Raw genomic sequence first — 16,203 nt, forward strand, 5'->3', positions numbered from 1 at the left:
ACGGTGCACTTCTTTTTTTTAAATAATTTTTAAAAATCGATTTATTTATTTTTATTTATTTATTTTTGGCTGCGTTGGGTCTTCGTTGCTGCTCGCGGGCTCTCTCTTGTTGCGGCAAGCGGGGGCTACTCTTCGTTGCGGTGCACGTGCTTCTCATTGCAGTGGCTTCTCTTGTTGTGGAGCACGGGCTCTAGGCACGTGGGCTTCAGTAGTTGTGGCTCACGGGCTCTAGAGGGCAGGCTCAGTAGTTGTGGCGCACGGGCTTAGTTGCTCTGCGGCATGTGGTATCTTCCTGGACCAAGGATCAAACCCGTGTCCCCTGCATTGGCAGGTGAATTCTTAACCACTGCGCCACCAGGGAAGTCCATGCATGGTGCACTTCTAAACTCAGCCCTTATAAGGTTTAAAAATGTACCTGGGGTTCATTTACTTGATAAGCTAAACAGAATTATCATATGACCCAGCAAGTCTACTCCTAGGGTTATATCTAAAGGAATTGAAATCAGGAATTTAAACAAAAACTTGTCTATGAATATTCACAGTGGCAACATTCACAATAGCCAAAAGGTAGAAATAACTGAAATGTCCAAGAACTGATGAATGGATAAACAAAATGTGGTCTATCCATGCAATGGAATATTATTCAGCCATGGAAAGGAATGAAGTACTGATACTTGCTATAACATGGATGAACATTGAAAACATTGTACTAAGTGAAAGAAGGCAGACCCAAAAGGCCACATATTGTATGGTTTTTATTCATATGAAATATCTAGAATAAGCAAATCCATAGAGACATAAAGCAGATTAGTGGTTGCCAGGGGTTAATGGAGGGTGATTGCTTAATGGGTCCATGATTTCCTTATGGGATGATGGAAATATTTTGGAGCTAGATAGTGGTGATGGTCACACAACATTGTGAATGTGCTAAATGTCACTGAATTACACACTTTAAAATAGTTAACATGGTGAATTTTATATATATATATATATATATATACACACACACACACATACACACATATATTTGGAGTAGACATTAATTCCTTTTACGTTTTAATTGAAGTATAGTTGATTTACAATGTATATATACCTTGATTTACAAGGTATATAGCAAAATGATTCAGTTATACCTACTATATATATGTACGTATATATGTGTGTATATATATTCTTTTTTATCATTTAGTATGATAATCTCTAGGTCCATCTATGTTACTGCAAGTGGCATTATTTCATTCTTTTTTATGGCTAAGTAATATTCCATTGTATATGTTTCTTTTTTTTTAGCCACACCGCACAGCTTGTGGGATCTTAGTTCCCCAACCAGGGATTAAACCCGGGTCCTCAGCAGTGAGAGCGGAGTCCTAACCACTGGACCACCAGGGAACTCCCCCACTGTATATGTTTGCCACATCTTCTTTATCCATTCATCTGTCGACGAACATTTAGGTTGCTTCCATGTCTTGGCTATTGTAAATAGTGCAATTGATACTATGAGGTGAATTTTATATTATACAATTGAAAAAATCAGAAGTCCTACTTGGTTCCCTCTTTCCTGTTGAATGCTATCTCACAGCCTTTCCTCCAATGGAGGGAGGAACTCAAATAAAATAACCGCCACCAGACAACAAAAATCCTTCTGATTACCGCAAAAAGGACGGGGTAGATGAATGGGTGGTGTCTGCTTGATTCAATAATCTCTCTCACAGAGCACATGCTTGGCTCTTCTCTAGACTGTAGGTGCAGCCAGCTCCAGGTTTATGACTCTCCTGGCTGCTTGGGTTTGGTTCCAGGGCAAACACCACTCAGGTGGGCCCTGCCCTCCAGGTCTGCATCCTGGGCAGGATCATGGCTGAACTCTGAGGCCCAGGAAACCTCAAAAGCCCGCACTTCCCCATCACGGATGCCAGTCCAGCCCTCTTCTAAATATTCTGATTGTAGCCCAGCATTTTACTTTAAAAAGAAAAGAAAAAACCCATATTTATTCATCTTAAGTTTTATAGTACCTTTTCATAAATACAGAATCTTTCCTGTACTCTAAGTAAAATTTTGACTGTGTGTTAGTTTCTTTCTTTTTTGTCTAGCAAAACCCTCAGCTTCCCCAAGCTGGTTTCAGACTAGACCTAGCACTTAGGCAAAGATGCATAAGACTACAGAGATAGCTATAGCAATATAGCAATATTCTTGTTAAAATGGTGGGACTTGTTACTTTCCTCCATGAATTCCCTTGCTCAGCCCTCCCATTCAACTCTGGACTTTTCCTTTCCCAGCCCATAACAAACATCTCCACTCATTCCCCTCTTATCTCTGCCCTGGTTCCCTCAGCTTTCCCTGCCCCAGGCCTACATCAATCACTCAGGTCAGCAAGATTTCACCTGCGGGTCTGGTTCTTTGTAAACAAGCTCTGGCCCCCTCCCCCTGCACCTTGCCCTATTCCCCAAACCTCCTTATGTTAACCAACCCTACCTTTCTCCAAGACAGGACCCTTGAACATCTCCCGTTGAAGGCAGCCCTGTCTCCCCCTCCTCCTCCCCATTGTTGCTTCTAGGCTGGTGTGCATCTCAGCAGCCACTTCTCACCGGAAGGCTTACCTGACTGCAAGTATAATCTCTTGACCTCTAGGGCTCTCTTCCAAGATCACAAGCTTCCCTCCCATCCCTTCCCCATCTTAATAATTCCAGCTTCCAGATCATACTCCTTTTCATTCAGTTCTACTTACATTTATCTCTGCTCTGCTCCCACTGCTTATTGGCATAATCCATTCCTTTGCCATTCATTCATTCATTCGACAAACATTTATTGAGGGCCTACTCCGTGCTAAGCCCTGTGATGGGTGCTGGGGTGCAAAGATGAGTCGATGTGGTCACAATCAGGGCTGATATGCACTCACTCAGCCATTTCAGCAGTTAAGATATTGAAATACCACCATGCCAGCTGGTAAACATGCCGTGAATACCATCCAGCTGCCTCGGCCCTGAGACCTCCAGGTCTTCCTACCATCCAGTAACTAAAAGTTTCATCCCAACTGCCACCTTCATAGAGCTCACAGTCAAATGATAGACACCCTAGATTTTGCTCAAAAATGTTTACCTCCTGGGACTTCCCTGGTGGCGCAGCGGTTAAGAATCCGCCTGCCAATGCAGGGGACACAGGTTGGAGCCCTGGTCTGGGAAGATCCCACATGGCACGGAGCAACTAAGCCCATGCGCCACAACTACTGAGCCTGTGCTCTAGAGCTTGCGGGCCACAACTACTGAACCCGCGTGGCAACTACTGAAGCCCGCGCGCCTACAGCCCACGCTCCACAACGAGAAGCCACCACAATGAGAAGCCCGTGCACCGCAACGAAGAAAAGCCCCCGCTCGCCACAACTAGAGAAAGCCTGTGCACAGCAACGAAGACCCAATGCAGCCCAAAATAAAATAAAGTTTACCTCCTGCAGAATCTCAAACTTTGAAATGCACACATACTGACCACAAACTACCCTGTATTCTTCTCTGTCTCCCTCTCTCCCATTCCCACTGAGCAGCCTTTTCGTCCTCCTGCTACCAGCCCCTCAAGTCTTCTCAACTCTTGCAGCTCACTTCCAGCGTCTCCACCCATCTTGGAGCTCGTGGTCAGCCATTTTCATGTACTTTGGTCATTCTCCTTGAATTCCTCGTGCCTTGGCCTTCCATCCTTCTTGCTTGGCCAGCCCCATCACTGGGGAACGTGTCCCCTGCATTCTACACATTTGCTTTCTGACCTGGTGCTCGGGAGACCTGCCAGAGAAAGACACAAGGGCAGATGTCCTGAGAATTTTGCACCCTTGGACTAGCAGAGATAAGCTATGCCTTCCCTGCTGCTTGGCAAAGTTTCCGCCACATTTTATTGTTTCACCATTACTACCTCTTCATCAGTTATTCTCTTCATTGGCTCTTAAATCTTTCCCCTCAGACCTATAAATACACCCAGATCTCTCTTTATCACTCCCACCTGTAACAGAGACATTGATTGCTCGATGAATACTCACATGTTACCCCCAGTTTTCCAGACTCTTGCAGGGAGGTGGTGCCACGTGACTTACTTGGCTAATGGACTTTGAGTGGAAGTAACAGGTAACTTCTGAGCTGAGGCATTTGAAAGCCAGGGCATGACCCTCCTACTCTCTTTTCCCTTCCTCAGTGAGTTAGAAGCTACTGACTGAGGTGATAGCCTCCCAAGACGGGAATAGTTTGGATCATTGAGTCTTGAGGTGGAGAAGAGGGCTTACCCAGCATAGGAATATTTGTAGGAGAGAAATCAGTCTTTGTCATGTAAGCCACTAACATTTAGTGGGTAATTTATTACTGCAGCAGAGCCTACCATGATCCTGACTGATACACCCCCTGATATAACAACAATCAAAATGCTTTCCCTGGAGTCTCCTTTCCCTTGGAGTCTCCTCCAAGTTTCCACCTAATTTTTTCTCCCCTTATTTTCCTTATTTTTCTCTCCATTGCTGGGTTACTGAAGCACAGGTCAATGTGCATGCCGACTGCTTTCCTTTCCCCTCCACCAATTATTCCTCAATCTCTGGTACCTGAACCACCACCTTACCAAATTATTCTCTGTAAGGCTCCCAGTGATTCCCAGAACTGCAATTCAGCAGCGGCTTTACTTCTGCAGTTGGCTGCCATGAGGGTCGACGATACTGTGCTTTTTCGATCTCTTCTCTGGTACCTTCTAAGGCCCTTGGTTACCTGGGTTTTCCTCCTGCCTCACCAATGATCTTTTCTAGGCTGCTTTGCTGGCTGCCTCTTCTTCCTCCTACCCCTAAATGTAGCCCTTCCCAAGGTCCAGCCTCCAGCCCTCTCCATTCTCTTTACTTTCTTTCTTGGTCATCTCACCCAAGGTATGACTTCGATTTCCTGTCTTTTAGTGTTGACTCCCAAATCTACGATGGTCTCTGTTCTTACAGTGTCAGGCTAACAGTGGACACCCTGAGCTCTTCCTGAGCTCCGGGACCACAATTCTGACCACTGGGATGTCTTCATACTTAAAGTGTCCAAAACCAAACCCACCTACTTGCTCATTTTCTCCAGCAGAAAGCCTATTACCTCGCCCTCCATATTACATGGTTTGTTCATTCTTACAGCTGCCCAGGCTCAACTCCTGGGTCCCTTTTCCTTCCACACATACATCCAGGCAATTCCCAGTTCTGGAAGATACTATCCTTCCTCCTCTTTTCCCTGCTCTCCGCCACTCTTAGAGTGTTGAGACTTGCTGACTTGCCTTTGCAATTCTGCACAGCCTCCTCTCTGGGTGCCCTGCCTTTTCTCCTCCAGCCTCCTCCATCTCCTGTCTGGCCAAGCTTCCTCAGGCTCACACCGCCCCTTCACCTTCAGTGGCTCTCCAGTGCCCCTGAGTCAGTTCTGAGCGCCTCAGCCTCTCAGTGGGGGCCTTGCACATTATAACCTTCTCAATCTTATTTTCCCCGGGTACGCATCCCTCATACACCAGGAAGACGGGTTTATTTCTTGTTCTCCAAACATACCTAGTAAGCTGTTCTTACTCTGGTCCTTGCTCAAGGCATCCTGCCACTTGGGTTACCTTTTCCCATCCCAGCTCCCATTTCTGTCTATAGAATCCTACCGACTGTTCAAACCTATTTTAAATATCATTTTCTCTAGAGAGAGTTTCTTAATTCCCTTGACCTTAGTGTTTGCTCCCTCTTTTGCATCCTTAGAGTGTTTTATTTTGTAACTCTCCTATGAGAAAATGAAAACCACTCGTCCTTTCTTGCCACCATCTTTCATCCGTATGACGTTCTGCTCTTCGGCCTCCCAGCCAGGTGGTTCTCCTTAACGCTCTACCACGTGATATTTTTAGAAACTGAGTTTGTTGTGGCTCCCTTTCAGGAAGGGGCGCTCATGTCATGCTTGTATTTTTAGTCATAAGGTTGACCCTCACTTCAAGTGGGCAATTAACAATGAAGCCGGTGGCTGGGCTTTCCTGGGCCCCGTTTCTGTAAACACTTTTGAAGTGGGCAGTATGTATTTTCTGACATCCTGAGCTATACACATCTACAAGTGAAACCTGGCTGTTTTGCATGTGCTTGGGGGCCTTCCAGCCAGGTGGTTTTTCTGGAAAATTCCAGCTATCTCTTCCCTGTGAAACCCACCTCTCCCTCCTAGCCACACGAGAGGCCAGGCAGGTGTGTAAAAGGGAATTCAGTCCAAATGGGGCTCTCCATGCTCTAATGAGACCCGCGGCTCTCTGCCTGGGAGGCGGAGCTCAGAGAGCCTATCTGGTGGAAAACAGGCACTGCTGTACTTACGTCAAAGCCATGACAAGTCTGGGCAGGAACTGAAAGAGGATGTGAAATCCGGAGGCTGAAATGCCAAGGGGAAAATCTGGAGCTATCTGAGCAGTGGATCCTGGGGGAGATAAATGAGGAGTCCCTTCTGCAGTGGCCGTTGTGGCTGCTGGTGGGGGCTGGGCCCCAGCTCTGATGACCCAGCTCTCTGTGGCTTTCCATGCACAGTGCAAGGGTGGACTACTCACTGACGTGGAGTATCTACTCGTCCAAAAGCAGAGAAAGACACACACACACTGTAGACCAAAATCTCGTACCCTCTCAGGGCCCACTATGCCCAACAATGACTTGGAGGGCCCTCAGAGCCTCTGAGCACACAGTAGGGCAACAGGAAGTGGTGGGCCAAGTGGGGGGGGGCTGAAGAATGTGTCCTCCCCCCGACCCCTCCCCTCACTTCCACAACTTTGATCAACCACGCGTGGGCCAAACCACAGCCAGCAGCAGGCCAGCTGGCTGGTGACACATGCTTTGGTCCAATTCTCTCATTTCACAGACCGAAGCTCAGAGAGGTTAAGGGGGCAAAGCTGAGGTCACAAGCCAGTTCTGGGGGGAGACAGAAACTCAAGTCCAGGTTCCTTGGTGGCCACGCTGTGGCTCTTTCCACTCAATCTCTCCACCCCTCGGTTTGAGGCAAGATTGAAAATTCTGGGAGACTTTTAAAAAGACTAAAGGGACTTCCCTGGTGGTCCAGTGATTAAGACTCTGTGCTCCCACTGCAGGGGTCACGGGTTCAATCCCTGGTTGGGGAACTAAGATCCCGCATGCCGCACGGCACGGCCACCAAAAAAAAAAAAAAAGACTGAAGAAAACAGGTTCCCTGTGTGTCTGCAAACACATGTAAGAGAAGCAAAGGGAAAACAAGTGGCTCCTGTAAATGTCCATGTGGAAATCTGGCAATATGACCTACAGAACCAGTGGAAGCTCAGCACAAAGTTCAATCCAGGGTTGAAAAAACAACAGTTTTTTCATAACACTCAGCATAGTTGAAACACAGTGTGTTCCAAAACAAATAAATTCTGTTGACTGAGTAAACGTATTTTTATTCATTTCATTGTTTTTCACCTTACTGTTAACTCAAGGCTTTAAAAAAAATTTTTTTAATTAATCACTTAAATTTATTTTTGGCTGCGTTGGGTCTTTGTTGCTGCACGTGGGCTTTCTCTAGTTGTGGCGAGAGGGGGCTACTCTTCATTGTGGTGCATGGGCTTCTCATTGCAGTGGCTTCTCTTGTTGTGGAGCACGGGCTTTAGGCGTGCGGGCTTCAGTAGTTGTGGCACGCGGGCTTCAGTAGTTGTGGCTCATGGGCTCTAGAGCACAGGCTCGGTAGTTGTGGCGCACAGGCTTAATTGCTCTGCGACATGTGGGATCTTCCCAGACCAGGGCTCAAACCCACGTTCCCTGCATTGGCAGGCGGATTCTTAACCACTGTGCCACCAGGGAAGTCCAAGGCTTTTTTAAAAAAATTAATTAATTAATTAATTTATTTTTGGCTGCATTGGGTTTTCGTTGCTGTGTGTGCGCTTTTCTCTAATTGTGGAGAGTGGGGGGCTACTCTTCACTGTGGTGCATGGGCTTCTCGTTGCGGTGGCTTCTCTTGTTGCGGAGCACGGGCTCTAGGCTCACGGGCTTCAGTAGTTGTGGCACGCAGGCTCAGTAGTTGTAGCTCACAGGCTTAGTTGCTCTGCGGCATGTGGGATCTTCCTGGACCAGGCATCAAACCCATGTTCCCTGCATGGGCAGGCGGATTCTTAACCACTGCACCACCAGGGAAGTCCCCAAAGCCTTTTTTTTTTTTAAACAAAGCTATTATCATTGTTCAACATTTGGTTTCCAACATGGTGAACTTTTTTTTTTTTAATTCCCAAAGGCAAAGCATTCTCTGTTCTTGAATCAGTGTCTCCCTGAGGTCAGAGGAGGGAGCACCTGTTTGCCAGGAAATGGTATTCCATGAGGCTCTAGAAAGGCAAGCATTCCCTGATGGAGCCTTTGCCTTATCTGGAGTTGGAGTTGGTCCAGGTCCATTGAACGGCTCAGAGGCAGCCCCCTCTCCGTCCTTCAGGAGCTCAGCCAGGCGCTCCGGCTCCCTCAGCAAAGGCCTGATGTAGTAACAGGACAGTGGGGCTTATCACAGCCTGGGAACCCAGGGCCTTGGTCTCTGCAGTGGGACGAACACTAAAGTCCTTTGAGTCCCAACCCCAAGAAAGAGATTTTCGCCTTTATGACTAAGTGGGTGCTTCAGTGCACTTGGAGGGGGTCAACCAGACCCCAAGATGCCTGGTTCCTTGGCCACCCCAGTGCTATTGGAAGAAGGCTCAGCCAGTGGAATCCCCCAACAGCTCACCCTTATGCTGCTTGGGTACGTCTGAGCTGAAATGCCCTTTCAGAGAGCCTCACCCCCCAGCATTGGACATACCTTAATGTACATTCTGCTCCTGCATCCCAGGTGGTGGTGCAAACACTCTGGGGGGGTTCCATTCACAGTAACCTGAACACACTTACCTGAGCAAGGTTCGTCTCCCCCAGGTTCTCTCTTCTCTGAGCCCCATCTTACATTCCCCGCACTGCAGCCCCCTCTGCTACTTTGTTTCCATCTCTTACTGGTGGTTCCTCCTCCCTGTCCTTCCACCCAGCCTTGGGCTGGGTTTGGACCTTTCTGATTCTTTGCCCAATGTTGCCATCTTTACACCCACCTCTCTGCTTCCCCATTCCTGACCCACCAAACCTGCACCCCCAACCAAACCTGAAATTTAACACTCCTCCACGAGACTCCCTAAACCATGCCCCTCCTTTGAAGCTCTTTCCTGACACACCCACCATCCATACCCCTCCTCCTGGTGTTTTTGTTGGTTCCCTTTCTTTCCCTGTGGGATGAGCTGGGGAAATGGCAGGGATGCCCACCATGGCCTTTCTCCAACTAGATGAACTCCCTGTTGTGTAGAACAACACAGGGCACAGAGGAAAGTCTAAGCTGTATTTTTCAAATCATGAGTCAGCACCCATTAGTGGATCCCAAACTCATTTTAGTGGATTGCAACCAACATTAAAAGGAGAACAAGAAATAGAAAGAATAGAAAATACCAAAGTGCATCACTCATAGTACGGATAAGGATTGCTTTGTGACACTTCAGTTTCACTGTGTTTGTTCCAAACCTCAATGTAAAATAGATTTCTTACTGTGGGTTGCAGTCTGAAAAGTTTGAAAGTCCCGGTCTACCAAAGAACCAACCACAACACTGAAGATGTGCTATTGAAAGCGAAGGAAGTGAGAGGTGGTTAAATAAATTTGCATTGTTATGGAGGCTCAACGAGCCCCGTATTCCCCCTGTTAAGGGCTGTAGGTGGGGTGCTGCCCACTTTCCTGACATTGGAGGGGGGAGGTGTGTTTAGGGGGTGCTCCCAGGAGAAGTCTGTAGAAACTGCCAAAATTCACACACTCAGCACTCTGACTCAAATTTGTATACAAATCAAAGATTGAAATCTTAATTTGTTGTAATCAAGAGCAAAAGAAAACTTAAAAGGAATATGAATCCACCAGAGAGTTTTCCAGACAGCTCCACCTGCTACTTCTCCAGCCCAGAAAAACAAAGCCCAGAGGACTTGTCTGATGGGAGTGGGGTCTAGCTGAAATTTGGAAATGTACCAGCTTCTTCCATCAGATCATCAGATGCCACCCCTTAAAGTGCGATGGGGCATGTGTCCTGTCCCCGTGGACAGGTGGGCGCCCCCTGCACCCTGGCTTTGGGCAGGCGCAGCCGAGCCCAGAGTTACTGGCAGTAAAAGGTGAGCACGTTTTCCTGGTTTCCTCGGATCAGGACGACCGGAGGTCTGAGGTCCTGGGACAGCGTCTCCAGCCAGGCCATGTAGAGCGAGCTCGGGCACTTCCCCTTCCTCCCTATGGGCAAGGTGCTGTGGGGCAGGAAGAAGCAGCAGATGGGGAATTACCAAGGGGCCTTCCCCACACGGCCCAGTTCCTGGTTTGCTTTCTGAACAGCATCTCCGTTTATTGGCCCCTTCAGAGCTCTTTCTTCCCAGCCACCCTAAGAATGACCTGCTGCTCTCCTTGAAAGCATGAACTGAAATGTACCTTCAGCCGCAAAGCATTTCTTTTCCTTTTTTTTTTGGCCGCGCCCCGCAGCTTGTAGGATCTTAATTCCATGACCAGATATCGAACCTGAGCCCTGGCAGTGAAAGCGCTGAGTCCTAACCACTGGACCACCAGGGAACTCCCACAACGCATATCTAAACAAAGCCATGTCCTGTAAGGTCCCCATGATCTGGTCCCCACCAGCCTCCACAACCTCACCTCCCACCACCCGCAGCCTTGCTCACACCACTGCAGTCACAGAAGCTTCCTTTCCACTCCTGAAAAAAATGGCAAGCTTGCTCCTGCCCCAGGGCCTTGGCATGTGACGTTCTTTCCACCCAGAAGGCAGTGTCCCCAGCTCTTCACCGGGTTGGCTCCTTCGATTCCCTCAGGTCTTGGCTCAAGCGCACCTCCTTCTCTGATCACCCTCTTCGATCCCATCTTCCCATCCCTCTTTATCATGTCACCCTGTTTCATTATCTTCATAGCACTTCACACTCTCAAATCCTATTTTTATTTATTTGTGTGTTGTTTGTCTCCCCCCACTAGAATGTATGTTCACTCACGAGCAGGCTGGGTCTGTCTTATCCGCCTGTGTCTAGAACACAGTCTGACACAGTGAGGCTGTATGCCACTCACCCGGCCGCTCAGGTCATGCCAGCCTCGCCTCTCCAGCTACACACCTGCCTGGGGCCACAACAAAGTGATATGTTCACGTGTTTCAGCTGAGCGGCCTGGTCCTGCCCCCTGCCCCGTAGGTAAGGCCCTGGGAGCAGGACTCCGTTGTCGCCTGGGGAGGGCCCCTTGTCCGAACTGCAACGCTGTGCAAATAACAACATGCCCTGGGAATGCTCTTCAGCCACATTTTCACGGCTATGTTGGGAAGTGACTTTTCCACCACACTGAGATTCCAAAGACGCGTGGTGACGCCCGCGGATGTCCTGCTCTTGGCTCTTGGACGTGGCAGCATTGCAGCTGCCAGCTGGCGTTACGTGAAGCTGGGGCACCAGCACCTTACATGGGACTGCACTTTGTTTTCCCAAAGTACATCCACAGGTACTATTTCATCTGAACCTCAGAACCACCCTGGGGAACAGCTGAGGGAACTGGGCAGAAAGGAGGGTGCTGTGCGACAGTGCGCTTCAGAGCCTGGCTCTGGGGTCAGAGAAGCTGTAGGAGTCCCGGCTTTGCCACTTCCTCAGCCACGTGGCTTTGACAAATGGCTCACTGGCCCTGAGCCTCGGTTTTCTCTTCCCCGAAGTGAGAACACACATGCCTCCTTCATGGACGCTTGTAAGCTCTAACGAAAACCCAGCTCAGGAAGGTGCTGCACAAAAACGCTCGCACGGAGTAAGCACTTCACGGTGTCGGCAGTACTGTCACCACGTATTACTATTTACCAGCTCGAGATGACCCGCCAGTGAGTGGCAGAGCTGGGACTTGACACGAGGTCCTGGGATCTTTCCATCCCAGCGGCCCCTGCTCACTGCAACTCCCGCCTCCACTGAGAAGGTGAACTGAGGTCCCTAAACAGCTGTCCCTTCTTTAAAATTCCATCCTCAAAGCTTCACTTGCCACAAACACTATCCTCCCTTAAAAAGCAAGGTCTCCAGGATTGGGGAACCCGGTGGCAACAAGGACATTCCATTAAGCCATTGTCACTTTAGTTAGTAGACTGTGTTTGGGATTGTGTGGTGCCTTTCCAGGGAAAAGGGAAGTGGGAATATGGAAAGCAAACTTTCCTGATTTAATAGTTACGCTAAAGGCTGGAAATGCCTTCCGGGAACTTCTACATCATTTTCCGGGACTGAATTCAGAAACTTCAAAGACCACGAGGGGAGTGGTGGCTGCGTTATCCAGGGCAGGGGACTCCCATAGCTCCTGCTGTGGCCTTTCCCTCCCCGGGCGGACCCTGTTCTCCTGTCCATGCGACTGATGCCCTCGGCAATCTCCCCCAGTGCCAGCCAATGACACGCTCTATTTATGTTCACAGGATGTGTGTGCTGTAAGCTACTAATCTTTAGAAATAAAGCTGTTCCAGAACAAAGGAGCTTTTTGTTTAGAACTGCATCTCTTAGCCACAAAGAAAGGCAACCTTGGATCAAACCTAGATGCGGAAAGATAACCATGCTTCAGAATCAGCATCTCAGGCTTCAAAACCCAGTTGCCACTTGACAGCTGTGAGATCCCGGCAGGTGCTGAATTTCTCTGAGACTCAGTTTCCTCATCTCCTAAGTGTGTGTGCTGCGGAGGGGATGGGGGTAAAATAGAACCACCTCATAGAGTTTTGAAAATTAATAAGGCCCAGGGGGTTGGGATTTTGGGATTAGCAGATGCAAACTGTTATATGTAGAATGGATAAACAACAAGGTCCTACTGTATATAGCACAGGGAACTATATTCAATATCCGGTGATAGGAACTTCCCTGGCGGTCCAGTGGTTAAGGCTTCGCCTTCCAGTGAAGGGGGTGTGGGTTCGATCTCTGGTCGGGGAGCTAAGATCCCACATGTCCCGTGGCCAAAAAGCAAAACATAAAACAGAAGCAATACTGTAACAAATTCAATAAAGACTTTAAAAGTGGTCCACAACAACAAAAAAAAAAACCTTAAAAAAAATAGCCTATGATAAACCATAATGGAAAAGAATATGAAAAAGAATGTGGGGGCTTCCCTGGTGGCGCAGTGGTTGAGAGTCTGCCTGCCAATGCAGGGGACACGGGTTCGAGCCCTGGTCTGGGAGGATCCCACATGCCGCGGAGCAACTAGGCCCGTGAGCCACAATTGCTGAGCCTGCGCGTCTGGAGCCTGTGCTCCACAACAAGAGAGGCCGCGACAGTGAGAGGCCCGTGCACCGCGATGAAGAGTGGCCCCCGTTTGCTGCAACTGGAGAAAGCCCTCGCACAGAAACGAAGACCCAACACAGCCATAAATAAAATAAATAAATAAATATTTTTTAAAAATGTGTATATATATATATATATATATATATATATATATATATATATAACACGGACTCACTTTGCTATAGAGCAGAAATTAACACAACATTGTAAATCAGCTATACTTCAAAATAATTGTTTAAAAATAAAAAAATAAAATTAATAAGGCCCGATGCCTTGAGTGTCATAGAGGCTCAATCGATAAAATGCAATGTTGATTACTATTATTTTGACTACTACTATTTGGCTTTGAGGAGGGAGCCTTTATAGAAGAAAGAGGGGTCTAGACCCAAAAGTTATGCCAGAAGTAGGTTGTTAGTGTGGTCAAAGGTTGCTGGGCTGGTTGCAAGGCTGGTTTTTCAGCAGTGCAGGTTAAGCTGAGCTCAACTGTGGGCCGTTAATCAGATAAACCGCTGATTAGCAGACGGCAAACGAGCCAGTTCTGCCTCAAAGCTGCTCTAGAAAACAAGAGTCCAAGTGCGCTCTCTGACGTGCTGGAAAAATGTTATTTTTGTCATTTCATGGAGGCTTGGGAGGGTTTTTTCATCCTTAGAATTTCTGGGAAATGCAGGCTCCTGGGCCCCACCCCAGGCCCTGATCTGGAAGGAATTGAGGAATTTGCCGTTCTCCACGGTCTCCCGGTGGTTCTGATGAAGGTGACCCTCAGAGTGAACTTTTTACGGGCACGTCTCTGGGTTGGAGACTGAGCAGCGCAGCTGCTGCGCCCTCCCAGTGGAGCTGGCTTGGCAGCCAGGGCCCCTTTGGGCAACAGCTGCGGCCGCCACCATGGGGTGGGACGCTGTGTGCAGGCCTCTCCTCTAAGGTGACTGGACTCCTGATTATTTGTATCGGCCAATCCCACAAAGACCGGTGGGTGGGGGATTGGTTTTCCCTGTGAGATCCAGGGGGTGGAGGAGTGGGAAGGGAGAGGTGCCAGCAGGTAGTCACCTCCCTGGATGAAATTCCTCATCTTACTGCTTGAGAGACTGACTCATTTTAGTGGCAAATAAACTTAGAATCATAGCATGTTAGCGTGAAAAAGAGTCTTGGAAATAATTTAGTTTAACTCTTCTCTATAATCAGGGAAACTGAGTCTCAGAGAAGGAGGGTTACCTGCCCAAGGCCACACAGTGGGCTGGCCAATGGCAGAGACAAAACGTAAATCTGTTTTGGAGGTGGCACTCAGGAAGAGGTGGTTTGGCACGCCCACACCCCCTGGCTGGCACACAACAGGTGCCACACCCAGGGAAAGTCGGGGAGCCATCCCAGGGTGAAGCCATTGCCACCGTCTTGCCGTCTGACCCAGTCTACAGCCAGGCTAACCCGGCCCTAGAAACATTTTCTGCAAGATGTTAGCCAGAGGCTTGGAGATAAACCCACTTTCCTTATACCACAGTCCCCACATCAAAGGCAACATGAAGCACTTTCTTTGTACAAAAAATGATCTTCCTAAAAGCTCCAGGAAGCGTGGCTTCATAGAGCCATCTTCGTGGGCAGCCACCTGTGCATTCACAAAGCCCCCCACTGAGAAAGGCCCCAGGCTGGGCTTCATGCTCTGCTGTCACTATCTTGACATTCTTAATCACTTTTGAACAAGGGGCCCCACCTTTTCATTGTGCGCGGGGCCCTGGAAATCGTGTGCTCCATCTTGATTTCCGGGTATGAACAAACAGGTTCCGCAGGCTTCACGGCTGTCCTGCGGAATCCGGAATCCGCAGGTGGCTCACCCCAGGAAATGTCAGGTACTCCGCTTGGCAAATGCCCACATTGCCTCTTGAGCTGGGCCTTTCCCAGCCATGTTCTGCCACCCTGAAACTCCCTGTGCCACTGTCACCTTCCCCTCATCTTCCACTCAGCCTCAGCCAATACCTGCCCTAGCGAGGCAGCTCCTAACCAGACACAAGCAGCAGCAACGGAAGCCTGAGGGGCTGACAGGCACGGAGCCTGGAATAGCCAGGGCTGGGGCCGGGCTCTGCTTCCAATGCCTAGACCTGGCACCAACATCAACTGGGGGTGGCCAGTGGCCAAGGAGGGCTGGGTGGTTCCCAAACAACTAGGAATCGATTTTCTTCTGGAATGAGCTGGGTCCCCTTTGTCAAGCCAAGTTTGGCAGGACAAAGCAGTGGATAAGGGGAAAGCGGTGATGAGGGGAGTCGGTGAGACCTGGGAAACTGGGGCCCCAAGACCTCTGCCAGCTGGCGCTCAGGCGAGGGGCATGGGGCAGATGCAGGCCTGGCCGCATGGTGAGGAGACACCCGGGCTGTGTTTACAGGAGCCTGGGGCCCTGCATCCTCATAGGGGAAGGCTTGGGTCCTCAGCCAGTGGCCACCCCTGCAGAGCTGACGCCTTTGGGCTCGGCGACAGGCTTCTCCTTCCGCAGGGCGCTACTTACATGATGACCAGAGCGGCATCCCGGGAGTAATCCAGCAGAATCTCGTTCAGCCTCACCTGCCGAAGGGACTGGGCGAGGAAAAGCCACGTGGTCACTTCCCATGTCCGATGAGCGGTCCCGGCCAAGCCCAGGGGCCTCTGTGACCATCTCAAACCAGGGGTGTGAATTGTTGCCCCTAAATTATTATAGACTCTCCCACCCCCGAGGAGGTAAGTGAATGTCAAGCTCACCTCCTGGAGAAGCCCCTGGGTGTTTCCTTCCTGACTTTATTACCATGAGCAGCGGATCATGGCAGGGAAGAGCACCTCACATGGCTGGGAAAGCTGGGTTCAAATCTCAGCCCTGACAGTCCCTGGCAGAGAGCCTGAGCAGGTACCTCGCCTCCCTGAGCGCCACTGTCCACAGCTGAGCAATGGGTACAGCAGTGCCCTCTCCCGGGGAATGTGGG

At 49.2% G+C, this 16,203-nt stretch overlaps 1 protein-coding gene across 3 annotated transcripts in view; it reads right to left on the reverse strand.

The window, feature by feature from the left end:
- Window positions 1–2,687: 2,687 nt before the first annotated feature.
- Window positions 2,688–16,203, reverse strand: part of SLC12A3 (solute carrier family 12 member 3) — a 44,400-nt gene continuing 30,884 nt past the window's right edge. For 2 of the 3 annotated variants that reach the window (XM_068527453.1, XM_068527452.1), the window contains exons 25-26: window positions 15,756–15,823; window positions 9,340–10,246 (exon numbers count right to left, since the gene is read on the reverse strand). In XM_068527453.1, the coding sequence (XP_068383554.1) occupies window positions 10,105–10,246; window positions 15,756–15,823 (210 nt within the window). In that variant the 3' untranslated portion in view covers window positions 9,340–10,104. Of the gene's footprint in view, window positions 3,765–9,339; window positions 10,247–15,755; window positions 15,824–16,203 lie in introns of those variants that run through there. The other variant, XM_068527454.1, reaches the window with a different exon arrangement.

The sequence above is a fragment of the Eschrichtius robustus genome, chromosome 19 (genome assembly GCF_028021215.1).
Source record: "Eschrichtius robustus isolate mEscRob2 chromosome 19, mEscRob2.pri, whole genome shotgun sequence".
Classification (NCBI taxonomy): domain Eukaryota; kingdom Metazoa; phylum Chordata; class Mammalia; order Artiodactyla; family Eschrichtiidae; genus Eschrichtius; species Eschrichtius robustus.